This window comes from Urocampus carinirostris, chromosome 6, assembly GCF_059441175.1.
Source record: "Urocampus carinirostris isolate Australia breed hairy pipefish chromosome 6, RoL_Ucar_1.0, whole genome shotgun sequence".
Taxonomy (NCBI): Eukaryota; Metazoa; Chordata; class Actinopteri; order Syngnathiformes; family Syngnathidae; genus Urocampus; species Urocampus carinirostris.
Window position 1 is genome coordinate 35,842,356 of NC_142354.1, and position 22,709 is coordinate 35,865,064.

At 39.6% G+C, this 22,709-nt stretch overlaps 2 protein-coding genes across 4 annotated transcripts; one reads left to right on the forward strand and one right to left on the reverse strand.

The window, feature by feature from the left end:
* Positions 1 to 915: 915 nt before the first annotated feature.
* h6pd (hexose-6-phosphate dehydrogenase (glucose 1-dehydrogenase)) lies at positions 916 to 12,296 on the forward strand. 3 transcript variants are annotated; one of them, XM_088338868.1, is made up of 6 exons: positions 916 to 1,093; positions 1,186 to 1,215; positions 6,614 to 7,276; positions 7,362 to 7,479; positions 8,561 to 8,830; positions 8,906 to 12,296. In XM_088338868.1, exons 3-6 carry the CDS (start codon positions 6,641 to 6,643, stop codon positions 10,243 to 10,245), a joined length of 2,364 nt encoding a protein of 787 aa, XP_088194994.1. In that variant the 5' UTR covers positions 916 to 1,093; positions 1,186 to 1,215; positions 6,614 to 6,640; the 3' UTR covers positions 10,246 to 12,296. The 3 variants fall into 3 exon arrangements, with proteins under 3 accessions (XP_088194994.1, XP_088194993.1, XP_088194992.1); XM_088338867.1 differs by having other exon boundaries at positions 916 to 1,215; XM_088338866.1 differs by lacking the exons at positions 916 to 1,093; positions 1,186 to 1,215 and adding an exon at positions 3,735 to 3,894.
* On the reverse strand, positions 11,937 to 18,148 carry LOC148364692 (uncharacterized). The gene is given in 7 exon segments (XM_088338872.1): positions 11,937 to 12,590; positions 12,593 to 12,655; positions 12,839 to 12,910; positions 14,145 to 14,275; positions 17,803 to 17,882; positions 17,945 to 18,007; positions 18,072 to 18,148. Coding segments are annotated over 7 exon segments (570 nt in total). The 5' UTR covers positions 18,146 to 18,148; the 3' UTR covers positions 11,937 to 12,503.
* Positions 18,149 to 22,709: the final 4,561 nt, after the last annotated feature.

Sequence of the window (22,709 nt, forward strand, 5' to 3'; positions counted from 1 at the left end):
TGTTCAGAAGCAGAATGCTCTGGCATCACAACACGCAACCCAAGCACGGATAGGAAAGCACTACAAAATATCCAGATATGCCTCTGTGGGCTCTACTGCCATCTGCTGGAGTATATGCGCACACCATTAGGACAGTTTTTGTTTTTTGTTTTTCTGCTTTTTTTACATTGCAGTATGATGTGTAATTGTACTACCGATACGTTTTAAATTCAAACACAAAAATGAGGGATCAGAAACATAAAATAATTGCAAATTTATCGAACACAATGTTCAGAAACAAACAGGGTTGGGTAGGGTTACTTTAGCTGGATTACTTTCAATTACCGGTACTTTTGGATTACTCCAATACCAAATATGCTAATAAAAGACAAAATAAACTAAATATGGATAAAATGACTAAATTTTGTGCAGGCTTGGGGAGTAACAGAATCCATGGAACGGCAAAAAATGATGTTGGCAAGCTGTTTGGATTTATTTTCATTTGGTTTCTGTCGCATTTTATGTTAGTTTTGCCGGAGATCAAAGCCAGGAGAGAAAGCTTACCACGTGATGTGATTCATAATTTTAATCATATTTAGTTTCTTTTGTCTTCTATTAGCATATTTGGTATAGGAGTAATCCAAAAGTAATTGAAAGTAATCGAGTTAAAGTAACCCTACGCAACCCTGGAAACAAAAAACTAAAATGAGTGTTCAGACGAAAATTGAAAACCTCGGAGGGAATTAAAAAAAAAAGATAATATTTGTTTAATAACGCAAAAGTGTTGATAACATAAGTGATATAATTAGGAGTATTTATTTCCCCAGAAGTGAATGTCATTTGCCTGAGTAGCGTATGCTTGTATGGAGTAAGGGAGGACGAGGGGGAGGGGGACTCACGTCACGTGACAAGAACAGGAAGTGTAAAAGCAGCTTCACAAACATTGACACAAAATGGCTTACCGCTTGATTTAAGTAACTTTGAATTACTTTGAGTAGTTAGCTATGAGTAGCTTTTATCCCCCCCGTAGAAACTGCCCTGTTTCACAAAGTCCATTTCACGTGCGGCTTTTAAAGATGACGTCAACGCGGAAGTGGATTTTGACAGCGAACAGGTGGAGTTTACTCTGACAGGATGCCTCTATTTGTTTATGTTGGAGGCTGCAAGTTATGAAAAAGAGCGCTATATATCTTGTTTTTTTTACAGTAATCGTACACTTCAGTGACCCAAAAGTAGGTAAGTCACGGATTTCTCGTTATCATCGAGTATGCATTTTAATTGTAGTTATTAAGGTAACTTTTATAGAAACCTATAGTCGGTTGCAAATAATATAATCAGGGTTGGGTAGGATTACTTTAACTGGATTACTTTCAATTACTTTTGGATTACTCCAATACCAAATATGCTAATAAAAGACAAAAGAAACTAAATATGAATAAAATGACTAAATTTTCTGCAGGCTTGGGGAGTAACGGAATACATGGAACGGGAAAAATGATGTCGGCAAGCGGTTTGGATTTATTTTCATTTTGTTTCTGTCGCATTTGATGTTAGTTTTGCCGGAGATCAAAGAGATGAAGCCAGGAGAGAAAGCTTACCACGTGTTGTGAGTCATCATTTTATTCATATTTAGTTTCTTTTGTCTTGTATTAGCATATTTGGTATTGGAGTAATCCAAAAGTAATTGAAAGTAATCAAGTTAAAGTAACCCTACCCAACCCTGAATATAATACAGTACTGACATTATGTTCGTCCTTTGTGGTCTCAAAACATGTATCCCTTTCTTTGCATTTTTTTTGTCTACTAAATAAACCAGTGCTTCTTAAAAGGACAGTGTGTATTATTTAGTACGTTTTAGTGGTTGAAAACCGTCTTTCGCCAAAACCTATACGATATTTATTTGAATGATGAGAAAAAAAATACATTGACTGCAAGTGTGCATTTGTAAATAGTGGAGAAATTTGGATTTAATTTGCATACAATGCCAAAAACATGCATTTCAGGTGAATTGGCCGGTCCAAATTGTCCCTAGGTGTGAATGAGCGAATGAGTTGTCTGTCCCCGTGTGCCTTGCGATTGGCTGGCACTCAGTTCAGGGTGTCCCCTGCCCACTGCCCACTGCCCGGAGATGGCTGGGATGGGCTCCACCCCCCCCCCCCCCCGCGACCCTAATGAGGATAAGCGGTGTAGCTTATGAGATGAGATGAGGTTTACCTAGAGGAAATTGACATTTGTCAATCATCTTGCTTTTAAAAACCTTTCTTAAATCCAGGCTTAAAACACACTTCTATTCTATTGCATATGAACAACCTATATTTTATGTTGACAATATCTGTGTATTATTTGTTATTGCAAAATCCATTGCAGCATGGTCATCCTGGGAGGGGGATTACCTCATGTGCGGTCCCTTCTCAAGGTTTCTTCATTTTTTTCATGTTGAGGTTTTTCCTTTGCCCTCATGTAGGTTTTAGATCAGGGGATGGTGTAATAATAGTTTGTGGTTTGCAACAATCTGTGGTCTTTGAGACTCTTTGTGATTAAGGGCTATATAAATAAACATAACTTGACTTCTTATTTTTCTTTCTTTTTGTCACATTTTTCCTTCTCCTTTTTTCTCTCTTTTTTCTCTCTCTCTCTTTTCCAATCTTATCTTTATTTCCCCTTGGTTTCTTATCATTTTTTCCCTTTTGTTTTTTCTTTTTCTGTTACTCGATTTCTTCTTTTCTGTATTATCTCATTGTTTCTAATCTTTCTTTTTTGTATTTGTTCTCGTTTTCTTGCTTTTTTCCCTTATTTATTTCTTTTTGATTTCTTTTCATTTTTATTTTTGTTTCCTCTTCTTTTCTCATTGTTATTTCTTTCTCTCTTTTTTACTTTTTTCTCTCCACGAAAGGCTGGGCCAAGAAAATGAGAAGAAAATGTTGCTTGTTGGTCCGTAGTTTGTAAACAAACTTTATTTGTTGCACTTATTTTCAGTTACACTTCGCAATACAGTGACATCTATTGTTCAAATATTACACATTGTCCCTTTAAATATTATTTTCTTTATCCATCACCAACAAAGAAATAGTATAATTTGTCTATAAAATATTATTTTGGGGGGAGAAGTACACGTTTAGTACAATTATGTGTTTTACAGCTATCATACCAAACTCTTTGAAGTCAATCACCAGTTCAATGGGAAAGCTAAGGGGGAAAAAGAGGTCCTGGAATCAGGTTGACTATTTGTCATGATTTGACGCATGAAAAAGATTCATTTACCCATACTCATTATTAAACTGTATTGTGACTATAATTGTTTGACTCATGCAATATCAGTGTAATATCATTTACAAATTCCAAGGCTTGTACTTCATAAAATCAAACTAAGGAGTTCACCAAAATCAGCCTCAATTACTAATTACTTGTGACACTTGCCATTCTTTGCTGGGATCCACATTCTAATGTGAGTGGAGCACTGAAGCATGCTAACCACATTAATAGAATATGTCGTGAAGTGTGAAAAGTCCCATCATTGATTTTTGCTGAAATTCTAGCTATTTACTCTTTTAGTTGGAAAAAATACAATTTTGGGGGAGGGGTTCATTTGTTTTACAATATGCAACGACAAGGTGATGCACTCGTTTACGGAAATCTGGATTTTCCAACTTTGCCCAATACTTCTCTATCTTCTCGGAAATCAGTAGGGCTGTTGAACTTTTTTAGTCCACTATGGACAGCAGCACTATTGTACCAAGAGAAGCTCAATAGCCGAGAGCAAAGTACAAAGTTCCCACCAATGCAAATCCGAATGGCTGGTGTCCTCGGATCACAACACTCATGACAACTCAACAAAACTGGAAGACTTGAATTTGACTTTCACAAATACTAGCGAAGCGTTTCAGGCTGCTTCTTACCACGCCTTGGGAATTTTGGGTAGGATCTGTTTTATTTGTTAATATCTTTGTTGAATTATCTATTATTGTCATCAAATGCATTGTTTCAGCAATATTCTGCAAGCCAACTGGGGGATGTGTAATTGTCTCCCTGTACTTCTATTAAAAACTATTAAATGTTATCACATAATGCTAAGAGCAAGTCACTAAGCAGAAATGGTTTATTCCTTAAAAAATAATTATCTTGAATGACGAGCGAAAATAAATGATGGATTCTGACTGCTTTGATATTAATATCATTTTATTAGTTGCTTGAAGTGATTTTATCTTACGTTCACAGTTTTGCTCGCAATGTGTAGTTATCAATAAGTTGCCAAATAATATCAGCAGCATCTTTTAGAAATGTACATAATATAACAACGCAAGAAGCTTGAAGATTTAGACGAGTGAACAAACCTAAAAGAGAAATGTGGAATGGGTTGTTTGGCGAAAAGAAGAGGTCTGTTTTTGGATTTGTTTGGTACATTAGAGTGGTTGCTAAATTGATCCCTTTGCACAAAAGATTCATATTTAACTTAGAACAGTTTAACTTCATTGAGTCTAAAACTGGGGGATGCACCAAAATGTAAACTTTCGGCTAAAAACCGAATGATCAAAAATAAAACCAAACCATTTTACAACATTTATTTTTCACAGTATTGTTAAAAAAGGTCCAATCTAAAACATAACTAACTGACATACTATTACTTACTCATTTGAAATCAAGTCGTCAAGTTACTTTTATTTATATAGCCCTTAATCACAGGAAGTCTCAAAGGGCTGCACAGACCACAGATTATTGCAAACCACAACCTATGATTACACAATCCCCTGATCTAAAACCTACATGAGGGCAAGGAAAAACTCAAAAACCTCAACATGAGGAAAATGAAGAAACCTTGAGAAGGGACCGCACATTAAGTAATCCCTCTTCCAGGATGGCCAGGCTGTAATGGATGTTGTTATAGCAATTAATACACAAATATTGTCAACATAGAATATAGGACATTCATAAGCTATAGAATATGAGTGTGTTTTAGGCCTCAGTTCCACTGAGGTTGCAGATCGAATCTCACGGTTAAGAGCATTCCACAGCACCGGGGCCCGAATGGAGAACGGTTTCAAACCTGCTGATCTCTTCGTTTTCATGAAGCAAATAAAGGCATTAAAGCACTTAAAAATGTTACTGTTGGACAACAAATTTCAACGGATAAAGTTAAACTGAATGATCTAAAATGCAAATAACTCATGAATGTTTACTTTACTACTTTGATTAAAGTGGCTGGCTAAGATGATAACTAAATAGCTCGAAGCTGTTGCACAGAGCTGACTCTCCCCCTTTCTTTTTAAGTACTTAAAAAGACCCAATATAAAATGATAACTGACTGGAATGTCATTAGCTGTTGAATTAAAATATGTTAATAAATGATCATAAAACATATAAAAAGTAATTTTTAAGATCTTAGAGAAATATGCTATTGTTGGAAAACAAAGTGCAACAGATGAAGTAAACCTCTTACAGATCCTAAATTTAAATAACAAGCAAGTTCAATTTACTTTACTAGTTTGAGCAGAATAGCTGGTTAAGACGAAAGATCAATAGCTTGTAGCTGAACAGTTTATAAGAAGTACTTATTTTGGGGCATTTTAGCTTAAAATGCACAGGAAAGTAAATACCGGTAGTGACAAAAGAAACTGAAGGATGTTGATGATGGTGCGGCAGTTAGCACAGCCTCCAGACTAGTCACTCTTGCCTATTGACCAAAATTAAAATAGTTAAACTCTTATAGCACGTCGCTTAGCCCCAGCCAGTCAATTCCAGAATGATGCAGGAAATATAGTTACAATGCTTTTCCAGTTCGTAATTAGATTCCTATTCAATTTTGTGCAGGAAAAAAGATACATTATGAAATTGATCTTACCAGCGGCAGAATATTTTTCAGACATTTAACTTATAATCACCACTGACATTTCATCTTGTAGGAAATTAGGTGACAAATATCTATCAATTGTGTTGATTTGGTGCTGTGACAAATAGTTAAAAACCTCTCCTCTAAACCCTTCGACAAATGTGTAGGATGACTTCGTCCAGATTTAAATATTCTTTCTTGGCGGGATTAACTCAGGAGGTAGAGCGCTCGTCTTGGGATCAAGAGATCGCAGGTTAGATTCCCGGCTCCTCCGTGTTATGAGTCGAAGTGTCTCTGGACAAGACACTGAATCCCTAATGCCCCCAATAAGCAGGTCAGCGCCTTGCATGGCTGAATGGCCGCTATTGGTGTGTTAGTGTGTGTGTGAATGGGTACGTGTGAAAGCACATTGTGAAGAGCTTTGGGAGGTCTTCATTGACTTGAAAAGCGCGATATAAATACAGACCATTTACCATTTACAAAAATACTAAATACAATACTGCCTTGGAAATACATCAATTATACTTTCAGATTCAGATTCAGATATACTTTATTGTCATTCTTGTATGCAGAACGAAATGTCGATACATCTGACCCGCACAGTTTCCTTGAATGTACAGATATAAATAAAATGTTGTATTGAGTTGGAGTATTAAAGTACTAACAATGTACTAAATAATTATAGCTATGTATAATATTATACAGTAGTGCAAAAGAGTGCAAAAAGAGCACTTAAATACTAAAAAAAATCTAAATACAGACCATTTATCATTTCTTCTTTCATGTAAAATACGCGTGTTTGTTTTTCAGGGTGTGGACACTTGAATACCAAACAGCATGTATGTGACTGCGCTCTTGCTTTTTCTCGTGCTGTGTGTCAATGAAACACACGGTGAAAATAAACAAAGTCATGGCCACATTTCCATTGTGGTCGTTGGGGGCACTGGGGATTTGGCAAAGAAGTACCTCTGGAAGGGTTTTTTCCAGCTGTACATGAAGCAGGTAAGCAGCGGAAATTCTTTCTCCTTCTATGCTGGTGGACTTTCTCCTGTGGACGATACCACGCCAATATTTTTCGGTATCCTAAAGTCATTACCATGCCCTAAAGATGACTCGGATGAACGTTGTGCGGTGCTCAAAGAACAGTTTTTGCGGTTAGCACAATATCGGCAACTGAAGAGCCTAGAGGATTATCGAGATTTGGCCCAGCAAATTGAGCAGCAGGTTCAAGAGGAAGGGCTAACGGAAGCCGGGCGATTGTTCTACCTCGCCGTGCCGGCTTTTGCATATGCGGATATCGCAAATAAAATCAACACGAGTTGCAGGCCTGTAAGCGGGGAGACCTGGCTTCGAGTGGTTCTGGAGAAACCTTTTGGACATGATCTGAGGAGTGCTCAGTTTCTTGCGTCGCAGCTCGGGACAGCGTTGCGAGATGAAGAAATGTACAGAATTGACCACTACTTGGGAAAGCAGGTGATGACAACTATGTAAATGTCACATTCACCACTCTTGGGTTTATTTGTAATGTTTTTTTTTTTTTCCTTTTGTTGTTCACTAGGCAATCTCCAAGATCCTTCCTTTCAGAGCAGAGAATAAGAAGTTCCTGGATCCCATCTGGAACAAGCACCACATTGAGAGAATAGAGATCGTACTCAAAGAGTCTCTGGATGTACAAGGTGATACAGCTTTGCGCTATTATCAAAGCTTTTGTTATAAGTTCTGGGTTTGTATTTTGCATTGTCTTCCCATGTTTGCATGAGTTTTCTTTAGGTACTATAGCTTCCATCCACATCCTAAAAATTTGTATTTTGTCAGCGTGATTATCAGAGTGAATGATTAATTTTATAAAACTGCCTTGCAACTGTCTAGAGACCAGTTCCAATATTGGCTTTGGTCTAAACTACACTGGATGCTGATAGTAAATATCATTGCACATCTGTTTATCTGTTTGGTGGGCTGGTACCGATCCTAGCTGCAGTTGTATGAGAGAAGTTAAGTTCACCCTGTGCTGGTTGTCAGTGAATTGCAGGGGATATCCATTAATCAATTTATATGCAGTTTTTTTTCCTTGGGACTATGCAAAATTAAACCTACACTACCAAACTCATCTCATCTCATCTCATCTCATTAGCCGTACCGCTTATCCTCATTAGGGTCGCGGGGGGGCTGGAGCCCATCCCAGCCATCTCCGGGCAGTGGGCAGGGGACACCCTGAACTGGTTGCCAGCCAATTGCAGGGCACACAGGGACAGACAACTCATTCGCTCATTCACACCTAGGGACAATCTGGACCGGCCAATTCACCTGAAATGCATGTTTTTGGAATGTGGGAGGAAACCGGAGTGCCCGGAGGAAACCCACGCAAGCACGGGGAGAACATACAAACTCCGCACAGGAAGTCTGGAGCTGGATTTGAACCCACGACAGGTTCCCATGACATGAACTGTGCCGCCCAAGCGCTAACCACTGCGCCGCCGTGCTGCCCCACTACCAAACTCGACTTGCAGTATTTACACGACACAAATGCAATCACATTTATTTGGAATATGTAGTCCTTATTTGCCCCAAATTCTTAAAGGCTTCGCAGGCCTACGATTTATAAATATCAAATACGTCCCATGATCCAAACCTGGCAAGAAAGACCGAGTATCAGTGGGTATTGAAGGCTAGGAACAAAGTACAAATTGAATATTGAAACTTCACACACCTAAGGTTTTCTGCTAAATTTGACATGTGTCCTTGTCATTTTTTCCTCAGGTCGTATTTCCTTCTATGATCAGTATGGCGTTATCCGAGATGTAATCCAGAACCACCTGACAGAAGTCATGGCTCTCCTGACCATGCGGCTTCCTGCCAATCTCAGTGACAGCGAGGAGGTTGCCCGAAACAAGCTGCGGGTCTTCAGTTCTTTGCTCCCCTTGGGCAAGAATCAGGCGGTGCTCGGCCAGTACCAAGAATACCAAACTGAAGTTCGGCGGGAGCTCAACAAGACCAAAGACTACGTCAGCATCACACCGACTTTTGCAGGTCAGAATATTTTGGGGGTAAAAAACAAAATTGGCTCTTTTTAGTGAATATTCTCAGTTGACTTTTGTATCACAGCTGTGCTGGTGAACACGGACATGGCCCAGTATGATGGTGTGCCCATATTTCTGATATCTGGGAAAATGTTGGACCAACGAGTGGGATATGCAAGGGTTGTCTTCAAGAACGACATGTTCTGTCTTCAGGAGAGCTTTCATTGCAAGCCCAAAGAGATCATCTTTTACTTTGGTCACGGTAACCTTCAATTCCCGGGTATCCTTGTTTCAAAGAATCTCTTCAAGCCCTTTGTGAAGGAAGACCACTGGAAGGAAGTTATGGATCCCATAGATGCCTCTGTTTTTGGGTCACCTCTTTCAGACTACTATGTCCAAACTCCAAAAGTAGAGCAAGAAGCTTATACGGAGTTGATTTCAGACATTTTAAATGGACAAAAAAATAGTTTCATTAGTACAGAAAATCTCTTAGCATCTTGGAATCTGTGGACACCATTGCTTGAGAGTTTAGCTGGTACATTTCCTCGTGTGTACCCGGGTGGGCTAGATAACGGCGACCTGCTAGACGTTCGCCTGAAAGGAAGGGAGATTACCTTCAAAAATGATGTGGTAATACTCGGACCAGATCAAATAAGAGGTGAGTCCGCAAAGAGCGTCTTAGTCATGCAAGGCAAGTACCGGGGTTCCCACATGGTGTCGGCATGGGCTGAGGAGCTTGTGGAGCGCCTGGCTTCGGACATCCAAGAAGCAGCAGAGGCAGCCGTGCTCCAAGATGGCGTTTTCCACCTGGCCCTCTCCGGTGGGTCTACACCGATAGCGCTCTTCCACAGGCTAAGCCTGTTCCACTTTTCCTTCCCATGGAGCAATACACACATCTGGATGGTGGATGAGCGCTGCGTGCCAATGACCGATTCAGAATCCAACTTCCACAACCTACACCAGCACATTTTGCAACACGTACGAATCCCCTATTACAACGTCCACCCGATGCCAGTGCAGTTTAGGCAGCGTCTGTGTGTCGAGGAGGATGCCACGACCATGGTATATCAGGAAGATATCAGCAGGCTAGTCAACGGCTCCAGGTTCCACTTTGTGCTTCTGGGAGTGGGTAATGACGGACACACTGCCTCCCTCTTTCCCAACACCAAAGTGGACACCAGCAACAATGACTTTGTGGTCCTCACAGAGAGTCCTGTAAAACCACACCGGCGCATGAGCCTCACGCTAGATGCTCTCAACCGAGCACACAAGGTGGCTGTGCTGGTGATGGGCAAGGGCAAACGCGAGCTTGTCACCCAGCTGAGTCGAGTCAAGGACGATACAAACAAGTGGCCTGTCACTGGAGTCAAGCCAACGAATGGTACACTTGTCTGGTATGTAGACTACGATGCACTTTTAGGTTAGGGATCACAATAACCCTACAACCTGACGATACCATGCAAAATGATTGTAGTCAAGGACATAGGTTTAGGGTTGGTATTGTTGAGGACCAACTCTTAAAAAGTAAGTCTCACTTGAAATAGGGGAAAGGCACTGCCAAAACATTGGTCCTATGGGTCAGCACTTCAGCAGATAATGTGATTTAACTCTGCGCTGTTAGGTTATTGAGCCATAGATCGATTGATCACATAAAATTGGTGGGGCCATGTCACCTCCATCCATGCCAAATCTACGCCCTTGATTCAAATACTGGAAACCCCTTACAATTCAAACCAAAAACATCGACTGGCAAAATTTCACAAATACTGCAAACTGATCCCAGAAACCTTTAGATTTGCCATTGGTTGGTGGTATACTATAAACAGTCACTTATTTGCTGTTTAGCACTCACAAATATTTTTTTTTTACTGTGAAGCTAATCTTCATATGTTTTCAGTTTTTCTGCTCTTTCCACATCACCGTAAAATGCTGGGATTAAAAAAATTGTTACTTTCCAATCCTGGAAGAGCTGAGTTTAGCCTGAGTCTCCGATGGACGTCTTTTTGGCATGTCTATACAGGTTGATCTCCAATCCTTCGTTTTTTAACTTCATGGATTTACAGTATGTCAAACTTACACCAATCATTTACGGGAGGTACATTTACTGATTTTCTAAATAAAGTACAGGCGCATTAAGATGATTTCATCTTACCTCAAACACAATGGTCAGGCATTTTCAAATGAAAGGCATGTGGTTTTGGTGCAAATGATTCAGACCCAGAAACATACAAAAACTGCTTATTTCAGGAAAAAGCGCCCTCTCTCTTTGAGGGTTGGATTCTCAAATATATAGTACATACAAAAAGTTTGGTAGTCTCAATGTTTTTTTTCCCCCCGGTTATGCTCTAGTTGTTTTTCTTAAAAATAAAGTTTTTCAAATAAACTTCACTTGATGTACCCTAATTGTATGACTACTGTGACCATTTTTTCCTAAACAGTACATAGAGAATAGTAGGCATGAGTTTCAACTGTACAACACAATGCACATAGGTTCTTGTCAATCCGTGGCGGGAATGTATACCAGTAATGTATAACAGATAAAGTTTAACAATTTGTTGTTATAGATCAATTTCCTTTTGTGAGAATAAAATATAATTTAGATACTTTCTAAGATCGACTATGCCAGCCTGATTATTCAAACCTACTTTTTCCCTTGATTTTATTTTTTGCGCCATTCAGGTGACCAGATAAAACCTCATACACACAAATGCATGAATTGCATATGAGTAATGACACAACTGTCAGCATGAATGTAAATTTAGACATGATGAAATACTTTTTATTTCTTTTTTTTTTTTACACGATTACAATGTTAAGCTCATCAGGATGACTCATTACATCCGCTTCATGCCGGAATCTAAGCCACACTTGAAAAAATCTGGGTGTCATTCTTCTCTCTTTACACTTTAATGACACATATCCCAGTTGTGAAAGTAAAAGAGAGCCAGTCAAAAATGAGTCACAGCTTAAATTTAAATTCCAGACACAACTGATTTTTCTTCCCTCTGACTTTCAATTGAGATTCAAATGTGCAGTATTGTGTGACTGCATTGAAGCTGGAAAAGCACCATGAAATTCTGGACAGAACTCTCAAGTCTATAAAACACTGTGCATGTGCATAGTTTTAGAAGTGTAGCCCCTGCCTTTTTTTATCAAGCTTTTTTTATCCGCTAATATCATGTCTCAGGTAGAGACAGACAATCGATTCCCACTAAAGCAATAATAGATTCATGAATATGCTTGAAATGAAAACTTGACATTTTTGGTGCTTTCGTACTGGGTGAACTTGTATTAGCAGTTTCTTTTTACAGTATTTGTTAATGAGCCTTTTTGTGATCCATTTGCTGGAACATTTATCCAAAGTGTAAACTTGCAGTACCCAACGGGAAATGTGCATACTGTACATAATATGACTTTACTGTCATTTCACGTTTACATTGTAATCCATTGGCAAAAAAGACAATTCCAATTCCAAATGTTCCGTTTTTTTCTGATGTTTTTTTTTTAACAACTCCTGTTCTACATATCCCACGATTATGTTGGAAGTTACGCTTTTGTCGGGTCACAACGGGAAACAAATGTCAAAGATCCACAAAAGGAAACACCTGCTTTGTCTGAAGTAAAGCATTAAAACGTGAACTGGATTACCTCACTTTCTCTTCTTACATTCCCATAGTTTTAAGTTACCGGCTCGCCGGCGGCATGAAAACCGCATGAATTGTTAATACGAACGCTATCCGATTTCTATGTGAGACAGCTGGACTTTCCTTTTATTGCTCAATGCTGCTGCCTTTTTGTCAGCCACAGTCCACCTTTGACCGCCAGTACGCCTAAAAAAAAACATGCGGGAATTATAAAAGAACAGTTTTAAGTAGGATCTATTTATGCGCATTTTTAAAGTCCAGGCCAAATTGTTTCGTCTCTGAAACCCTGCATTTGATTAAAGTTTAAAAAAAACAGTTTGAAATGTCATTTTTCCCATCCCCTAGGGTGTTGGTGAATAAATTTGGTCTTGAATTTTACCTTTGCTCAAAATGCATGCCACTGTGATGAAAAGAGATGTGAAGTACAGTTCAGGTGTGGTTTGGGCCTGCAGAAGAATAGAGAGGTTAAACAACTGTTTATGCGTCCAATGTGGTTGTCTTGCAACCAGTCGGGAGCAGTGTTCCCTCTAAGCTGCGCGTGTGCGCAATTGCGCACTGCTCGCACATTCTCAGCGCACAAAAAAATCTAGCCAGCGCAAAAAAATGAGGGCTCAAAATTACTAATTAAGAAGCGACTTAAGTCAAAGTTACAGTGCATGAAGGTAAAAATACACGGGTTCCCCCGACGTTGTGTCCTAAATGCGGTATTTTGATGTCGAGTTGAAGTAGATGTTGAGTAAAGTTAGCAGAGAACCGGCTTCTTCAGCTCGGCTCACTAAAAGGAACTTGCTCTTTCGGGTCCTAACAGGCTCTTCAGGTTGTCTTTGCTTCTTAAATCCCAACATGACCAAATATTATGTAAAATTATGCACGACATGACTTAAAGGAAGGGGGGAATAGAACAAAAAAGAAAAAAATACCAAAATGAAAAAGTAGTGAAAAGCTGAGAAAAAAAGAAACAAAAGTGAGAGAAAAAAAGAAGGAAAAATGTAGAAAAAAAAGCCAGAAAAAAAGAAAAGAAAGAAATGTAGGAAAAAAGTAAATAGAGAACAAAAAGAAAAAAGTAGAAAAAAACACGGAAAAAAGAAAAGTTTGTGTTGCATTCAAATAATTTTCAATTATATCAAGTGAATCTTGTTGCCAACATTGTACTTCCACTAAAAAATGTGATTAAGTACAGTTCTGTATCTACAACCGACTAAATAAGCCACCAAAAATGTTAATATTATGCGACAAAATATATCAGGAAATAAAAAGAAATGGATATCTTGTGAAAGAATTGTAAGCACAAACGACATTTGTAGGCCGTACAAACTTTACAATAGTACATGAGTCAATTCATTCAAAAGAGAAAAATAATTTTGCATTGCCAGAAACTCAGCAAAATATAACTTGATGTCAAGTTTTGGACATGTTTGATAATGAATTATCTTGCCACACTTGGGATTATGGTTGCTTACTGTTGTTTCAAGCGTTGCTCACCGACTTTGTGTGAACGCTCAGACCCGTGGAAAATTACAGGGAACATTGATACATAGCCCATTTTTAAAAGTGATTTCATAATATTATTGGAGACAAAACGTTGATTGCTTGGTAATGGTGGGGATACGTCCCCTTCGTTCAATCCAAAACCACGCCCTTGATCAAAGCAATTTTCAGCTTGATTTAATTGTTTCTTACACATGCGGCTGCAGTAAGTGTCAAGATGGTACAACACACCCCGTGACCCAACGACAGCAGGCCAAACACATGACAGGATGCCCACAAACACAGAGGGATTTCTTCGATGAGGGTTATAACCACCGAAAAACCTGCGGGAAAAAAGAAAGTGTTCATGTATCCCGCATCACAAATGAAACAGTGTTCTGAGGAATTTACTGTATATACCGTAACTGATGGCATAATTGGCGAATGAAAAGTATGTAACCAGAGACACTGAAGAAATAGTTACTTCTGAGTATCCAGAGCAAAAGCAAGCTTTGTCTTTAATAAGATACTATGAACGAATGTTAACTTTCTTCTGGCTCTGCAATGTTTCCTGAATTCCTCACAGGTAGAAAGTGGCTACAGTTCTTCTTCAGCAACGCCCCTTGCTATGTCCAAATAACTACATTTTAGTTTCATCAGTGCGCAGCATATTATTCCGAAATGAACCTGGCTTGTCCAAATGTGCTCTAGCATACCTGAAGTGATTCTGTTTTGTGGCAGAAAAAGCTTCCGCCACAATACTCTCCTATACAGCATCTGCCTGTGCGAAGTCTACGAAATAATTGAATGATGCACAGTGACACAATCTGCAGCAAGATTATATTGTACGTCTTTGGAGCTGATCTGTGGGTTGAATTTGACTGTTTTTGTTTTCTTTTGCATCTGCTTGTCTGAAATTTGTCTTGCCCTTCCTCTCTCGGCCTTAGCTAGACCTGTGCCTGTAGATATCCATTTCCTTAATCTGTTTTTCTCAGTGGAAACTGTAAGGCGGAACACACTTCATGTCCTGACAATTCCTCACAGGAACGATCATTTTCATCTATTACGGAGCGGTAGACGCTTGAAGTCATTCAGGGGTACTAAAAGGTTTACAAACAGTTTTTACCCAAGTGCTGTCCGAATCTTTAATAATTGTAAATTGTAATTTCTGTTTTTCGTTTTATATTCTGAATGTTGTTAAATTTTTAAATTCTTACTTGAGCCGAGGCAACGAGACAATTTCCGATGATTTTTATGTGAGGATTATTGGTTGAATAAACTAAATGTGAATTTCCCTTCGGGGATGAACAAAGTATCTATCTATCTATCTATCTATCTATCTATCTATCTATCTATAAACGACAATTCAATATCCAGGGTTCCGCAGTAAGGTTTGGAAGAAGAAACGAGCTGAAGAGAGTTGTTCTCTTGAATGCTTTTTTGTTACAATGAAATAAAATAAGAAATAAACAGAATATTCTGGGCTTGTCACCATGACAAAATCCTTCCCAGACAAGTATTGACAAAAAGGCTGACTATTGTTTTTATAGGACAAGAACAAAACTTAAGTGAAAAAGGATCTTTCAGACGAAGTCGAGAAGTTCACAACAGCCCTATGCTGAACTGCATCTAACTGAATTTTGCGGGCGGTATAAGATGAGAGCAGACCCCTCAGGCCAATCGCCTCTTGGAAACAATGTTGAGATAGTATAATTACTGAATGAATGGATACATCAAAAGCTTTAAATAAATACAAAACATTTACTCAAATGCATAAGAACAAAGTGCATTTATCACAGCTAAATACAAGATTTGATTACCAAAATGACGATGAAATAATAAAACTACTATACTGTAGCTGGAAAACTCCAGCAATCCTGACGACTTGTTATGTGACACTTTTTAATACTTAACAAAACTGACGGCTAAAATCTCTGAGCTATTTTTTTCAATTTAATATTGAACAATCTTTATTCTCAGGTAATTTGACAGTTGTTTTAAGGCTGTCATGTTGACACTCTTAAAGACACATTGTGTAATATTTGACCATTAAATGGCATTGTGTTGTTTAATGCGAACAAAAACCTGCCCCAAATGAGCACGGCGTGGCAGCAAGATGCCAAACAAACATGGCAATGACGACTAGGTATGGATTCCGCAATGTAAAAGAAATAAAAAATTCTCGATCTGTAAACTTTCATAATAATTAGAATTGGTATGCTAGTCCGTGTATTTTTGCCTATTCAAATCAATTTTTTTTTTTACTGAATCAAGTTTATTTTGTACCGCTAGAGGGCACTAAATACTACACAGTGCCCCTTTAAAAGAGGAGGCAAAGAGAACTTGCAATAGGTCACAACTGAGGCCTTGCAGTAGCGCCCCCCTCTGGCCAATGGCATTCAAGGCATATTGTTAATTACCATTTTGTTGTGAGATACTGAGTTGCTCGACATGAATGAGGTTTATTATCTCATCTCATCTCATCAGCCGTACCGCTTATCCTCATTAGGGTCGCGGGGGGGCTGGAGCCCATCCCAGCCATCTCCGGGCAGTGGGCAGGGGACACCCTGAATTGGTTGCCAGCCAATCGCAGGGCACACAGGGACAGACAACTCATTCGCTCATTCACACCTAGGGACAATCTGGACCGGCCAATTCACCTGAAATGCATGTATTTGGAACGTGGGAGGAAACCGGAGTGCCCGGAGGAAACCCACGCAAGCACGGGGAGAACATACAAACTCCGCACAGAATATCTGGAGCTGGATTTGAACCCACGACAGGTTCCCATGACATGAACTGTTCCGCACAAGCGCTAACCACTGCGCCGCCGTGCTGCGAGGTTTATTATAAAAAAGTTAAAAAATGAAGTAGCTTGGACCTTCACTGTAGAAGGAGAAAAGATATAAGATAAGATTGCAGATATAATTAAGTAAAATAATACGTTTTCTTATTCAAATTATGAATTCATTTTCTGCATTAAATTATTGTTGGTAACATACTGATTAAAGGGATAACCACAAACCTGTCTTTTTTCATTTTCTCCTTTTATACTTTTTCTTAACTTCTTTATACAACATAATCATTCGTAACATAACGCATCAAAGCAAGTGAGCCGTCTCTTTAATGAGTTGAGCCGAAAAAGCCGGTTCTCTAAAAAGAGACGGACTTCCTTTCACCACACAAGTACCACATGAAATCCCTTGTTTTTTAAGAACACATGTATTTAAAATTCACTCAACTTGATTGATTTGTGGGCAGCACGGCGGTGCGGTGGTTAGCGTGTGCGGCACAGTACTGAGGTCATGGGTTCAAATCCAGATACCAACCTTCCTGTGTGGAGTTTGCATGTTCTCCCCGTGCTTGTGTGGGTTTCCTACGGGCATTCTGGTTTCCTCCTACATTGGCCCTTTGTGTGAATGAGCGAGTGAGATGTCTGTCTCTGTGTGCACTGCGACTGGCTGGCAACCAGTTCAGGGTGTCCCCTGCCCACTGCCCGAAGATAGCTGGGATGGGCTCCAGCACCCCCGCGACTGAGGATAAGCGGTGCAGATGATGGATGGATGGATGATTGATTTGCCGTTTCATGATAGTCGGTGTATACCGGATGGTACCCATCATTGACAAATTTGCGTTTTTCCGTGCAGATTTTCTTGTACGTCGTACACGTCTTAAAAAGCATAATAAACGTACTTTGTATGGCAAAAACGTACAGGTTGACAGGTATGCCACTTGGCTTTTTTCCCCCCATCAAAACCTCATATTTTATTCTGGAACTTTCACAAACCCTTCAAATGAATCATGTGACATGTGTGGTTGTCATCAGTTTTGTTTTTGTGGACATCAGAAGTTCTGCTGTTATGTGGTTTACCTGAAGCGAACAAGGATAGGCCGATGGAAGTTACCAGGCTGTTCAATAAGGGCTGCTTGCAGTATCTTGCCGACCTTGGCCTTTTAAATCAAATCCATTTTTAACAATAATATTTGGCAAAATGCTTCAAATGTTCATGTACCTTGCTAAGACGTACAGCTGAGGGACCAACACGAGGGCCGTGAAGATCGCATTGATAAGCTGGCTGCATGAAAAAATACATTTAAAATATTATTTTGTATTTTCTTCAAAGACAAAAGTATACGTACAACTTCAACCTCTGATTCCTGGGCATCCATCTGCTCGCCTGGTATGCAAGCAGGATCAGCAAGTACAGAAACATTACATCAGACGAGTGCTAAACAGCAGTAAATGGGAGGAGGATTGAATTGCTCTTAGCCACACAATCCTTCCACGGTCCGCCCTGGACGCTTATTTCTCCTAGCAACATCTTGCTCAGTGAGGTCGATGTCTGGCGAGGCCAGGGCTGGGTAGGGTTACTTTAACTTAATTACTTTCAATTACTTTTGGATTACTCCAATACCAAAAATGCTAATAAAAGACAAAAGAAACTAAATATTAATAAAATTACAAAATTTTGTGCAGGCTTGGGGAGTAACGGAATACATGGAACGGCAAAAATGATGTTGGCAAGCTGTTTGGATTGATTTTCATTTTGTTTCTGTCGCATTTTATGTTAGTTTTGCCGGAGATCAAAGAGATCAAAGCCAGGAGAGAAAGCTTACCACGTGTTGTGAGTCATCATTTTATTCATATTTAGTTTATTTTGTCTGTTATTAGCGTATTTGGTATTGGAGTAATCCAAAAGTAATTGAAAGTAATCCAGTTAAACCCCAACCCTGGGCGACCCAACCCTGGGCGAGGCATAGTCAAATTTACAAATAGAGGAACCTATATATCTTATTCATCAATCGATTGGCAGAGCAACTATAGCGTAACAAAACATTTTATTGTCTTGCCTGAACTTATAGTCAAGTATTTTTTATTTGTACAGCCCTCAAATATCTGAGATTGTTATATTCCCGATTGATTTAATGCATTAATAGTATCAATATTTGGTGTCAATACTGATGACTACTTGATATTTGGGAATTACTCTGAATCAAATCCATTAATGTGGTACATTATCTCTTTGTATGTGTACATGTTGCATTTTTGCTTGCATTAGTTTGGTCTAGATCAGGGGATGGTGTCATAAGAGACGGCTCAGCTAAAAAGTCTCTGTAGTGCGAAGTGGAAGGAGAAGAGGACGACGAGGTGAGCGGAGAAGATGAGGTAAAATTTTGGACTATTTGATAAAGTTTCAGGAGCAAGCAGAGAGAGTGGGAAAGGTGAGATGGCACAACATTCATTTGGACAGGTAACTTAAAATTAGTTTTACCTGGTTATATCAGTATCAGAAATTATTTTCCCCCCATTTTATTAACACTCCACTTATTGAAACATAAATATTTTGTTTGTTTGTTGTACATGATTCAATTGTTTGTTTGTTTGTACATGATTCAGATTGAATCGTTTCTTGTACATGATTCAATTGTTTGTTTGTTTGTACATGATTCAAATTGAATCGTTTCTCCGGCGCCGTCACGAATGGCAGCCACTCCAGCAGCTCCCGTGTTATTTTCGATTGTTCTCAGTTATTTTCGATTGTTCTCAGCTTAGGGATGCTGCTGGAAAAGTGAATTTCCCTTCGGGGATGAATAAAGTATCTATCTATCTATCTATCTATCTAATCACAAAGAGTCTCAAAAGGCTGCACAAGTTATTTCACAGACTATTATTTCAGACTATTATTACACCATCCCCTGATCTGGAAACAACACGAGGGCAAGGAAAAATAAATGAAGTCTTTGTGCTGCTCCTTTTCAATAAAAGCATCATTCGATAAAGAATCCCCCATTATTTAAAAAAAAGGCCTCGCAAAGGGAAAAAAAATGACTGGATTTGTTTTATTTTCTGTGATCTTGCTAATATTATAACTAATTATATTGTTTAAGGCTGAGATGGGTGCCGAATCAAAATCTTTGATCTCACTCTTGCCCTCTACGGTGAGGCAAGAGAACTGTGTGCCTCATTCTCTATTCTCAGACGCTCAGCACAGTAATTCGTTACACACTGCTCGTTTAGAATAAAAGCATCAATGGAAAGGTATATATATACACCGCAGTTATATCTCCGTAGTGGGAGGTGGCTAGAGTCATTTCTGACTCTTTTTGGGAGATTGATACTGAGGAGGGGATTCCCAGCCCCCTCGCTCAACCCAACTGATGTGTTAGGAGTCATTAGGTGAGCAAACCCCCCAATTCCAACCCTTAATGCTGAACGCCAAGCAGGGAGGCAACGGGTACCAATGCACTGGTTATTGCACAGACTATTATTTCAGACTATTATTACACCATCCCCTGATCTGGAAACAACATGAGGGCAAGGAAAAATAAATGAAGACTTTGTGCTGAGGCCGAGGAGTTACGCGAGTTACTGTGGAATACGCAAATCAAAGCTTAGAACACAAGAACATTCAAGAATACGTCTGCTTGAAGTTATATAGTCTTGTTAATACAACGTGTATATGTACATGAGGAAAATTGATCAATTTATCCTGCAAAATTATATGCGCTTTTTTTATTTCACTTATACTCATAAAAGTTGAACTGATTTTTGAACTCAGTTGGGGGGAAGTTTTTAAGAGGCTGGTAAATTCTAACTTCAGAACGAGACTTGAACCACAACCTCCTGGTCTCGGGGCGGGCGCCATACCCCCAAGGCCACCGAGCTGGTTTAAATGGAAAGGTAATCCTCGATTATGAGATAAAGTCCATGCAACGGGGAAAAAATATACTGGAGGACTTGATTTGTTTTTAGCTTGCTAATAATATAACAACTGGTAATTCAATTGTTTTGTTGGAGAAATTGGAGGTTCGATAATCGAGAGAAAAGTCTTCTCATATGTGGATAAGGAAAATGGACAGGAGCCAGCCTCGTGGAGGGAGATACAACTTTATTGATGCGTCAATGAAGATCTCAGAGAGCTGGGAACATGACAGTGTTTTTAAAGCTGGTAGCGACGATTAAGCTTCGATTACACCCCAAAAGGCGGTCCTGTATCACGTATCAAGTTCAGAGCGTCCCGTCCCTTGCACGCTATCTTCAAGGAAACTTAATGTCGCCAAGCGTATCTTCAAGGATGTCTACCCGACCTTTTCCCACAACTGTAAGCAAGTCTTTCTAAATTTCTACATGTATGCAAATCTATTCTACAAATGCAAGTGTATTTACCACAACAGTTTCAGGTTGACCACATCAGATACCTTGGACTTACTATTGCCCTCTGCAAGAGAATTGCAAGCCTCGCTCTGCATCTGTAAAGCTTAGCACAGTTATATGTTATAAACTAATTACAATAAATTTTTTAAGATTAATCTTATTAAAATTCAGTGATTTCGAAAATAAAATTTTAAAAATGTGATGTTAACCTCTGCGAGCACGGCGGTGCAGTGGTTAGCGTGTGTGCAGGCACAGTTCTAAGGTCTTGGGAACCTCCTGTGCGGGTTCAAATCCAGCTACCGGACTTCCTGTGCGGAGTTTGTATGTTCTCCCCGTGCTTGCGTGGGTTTCCTCCGGGCATTCCGGTTTCCTCCCACATTCCCAAAAACATGAATGCCAGCTTAATCGGCCGGTCCAAATTGTCCCTAGGTGTGAATGAGCGAGCGAGTTGTCTGTCCCTGCAATTGGCTGGCAACCAGTTCAGAGTCTCCCCTGCCCACTGCCCGATGATTGCTGGGATGGGCTCCTGCACCCCCGTGACCCTACTGAGGATAAGTGGTGCAGCTAATGAGATGAGAGATGAGATAACCTCCCTGTTGTCCACTGGTCAAAATGGCCTACCACTGTGTTGTTAAAACCCTAGAAAAAGCTTCCCTAATAATTTTTACTCTAAATGTTACAAATGGTCTTAGATTCAAACGAACATTAGAAAAAGGTTCTTTTTCCACATTTTTATGTGACCTGTATAAAAAAGTCCATAGACGTCCTATAAAAAACGAGGACAACAGGTGGGTTTAACTGAGAAAGAACTATTACTGTGTATATATTTTTAATTTTATATTTCTAAAATTGGTTGAGGAGTATGTTAGTAGTGACAAGATTGGATAGAGAAATGAAATTGTGAGAGACAGAACTGGAGTCGTCGTGGAACTGAGAAAGCGTGTGGATAAGAGAGTACTCGGTTGGTTTGGACACATGGAGAGGATGGATGAGGAACGAATGTTGAAGAGGATCTACAGAGAAGAAGTCAATGGAAGGAGACCAAGAGGAAAGCCACGATTGGCGTGGATGGATGGTGTTATGAGTGCACTGCAGGAAAGAGGTCTAAATATAATGGAAGCTAGAGCTCTTGTTGGTGATAGAAAAGAGTGGAGAGGAGTTGTGAAAGGATAGTGGGATTGTGGACGCGTTCTAAGGGATGGGCAGGGCACCCGTAAGATGCGGCAGGGTTAAACCAGTGAAAGCTGTCGGGCCCTGCTGTTGAACAGATGAGTGTGTTGTGTCACCCTGACTTGAGTGACATGGCGGCTTTCTTGTGTTCCATTTCATCTGGAGGGATGAAAGCATGATAAACTTGGTTGCCGAGGTGCTTGACTTGTCCTTGGGCAAGACACTGAATCCCTAATGCCCCAATAAGCAGGTTGGCGCCTTGTATGGCTGCATGGCCGCTATTGGTGTGTGAGCGTGTGTGTGAATGGGTAAGTGTGAAGCACATTTCAAAGTGTTTTGGGAGGTTTTCATTGACCTGAAAAGGGCTATATAAATGCAGACCATTTACCATTTGCTCCTTTTCCCCTTTTTATTTTCTTCGTTTTTGTATGTTTGTCTTACTGTCAGTCACC

Bases quoted from the DNA above. Each gene is read 5' to 3' on its own strand.
- h6pd (XM_088338867.1), top strand. From the start codon at position 6,641: ATGTATGTGACTGCGCTCTTGCTTTTTCTCGTGCTGTGTGTCAATGAA. The intron at 7,480-8,560 runs GTGATACAGCTT...TTTTTTCCTCAG, and splicing joins AGAGTCTCTGGATGTACAAG to GTCGTATTTCCTTCTATGAT. The intron at 8,831-8,905 runs GTCAGAATATTT...TTTGTATCACAG, and splicing joins CATCACACCGACTTTTGCAG to CTGTGCTGGTGAACACGGAC.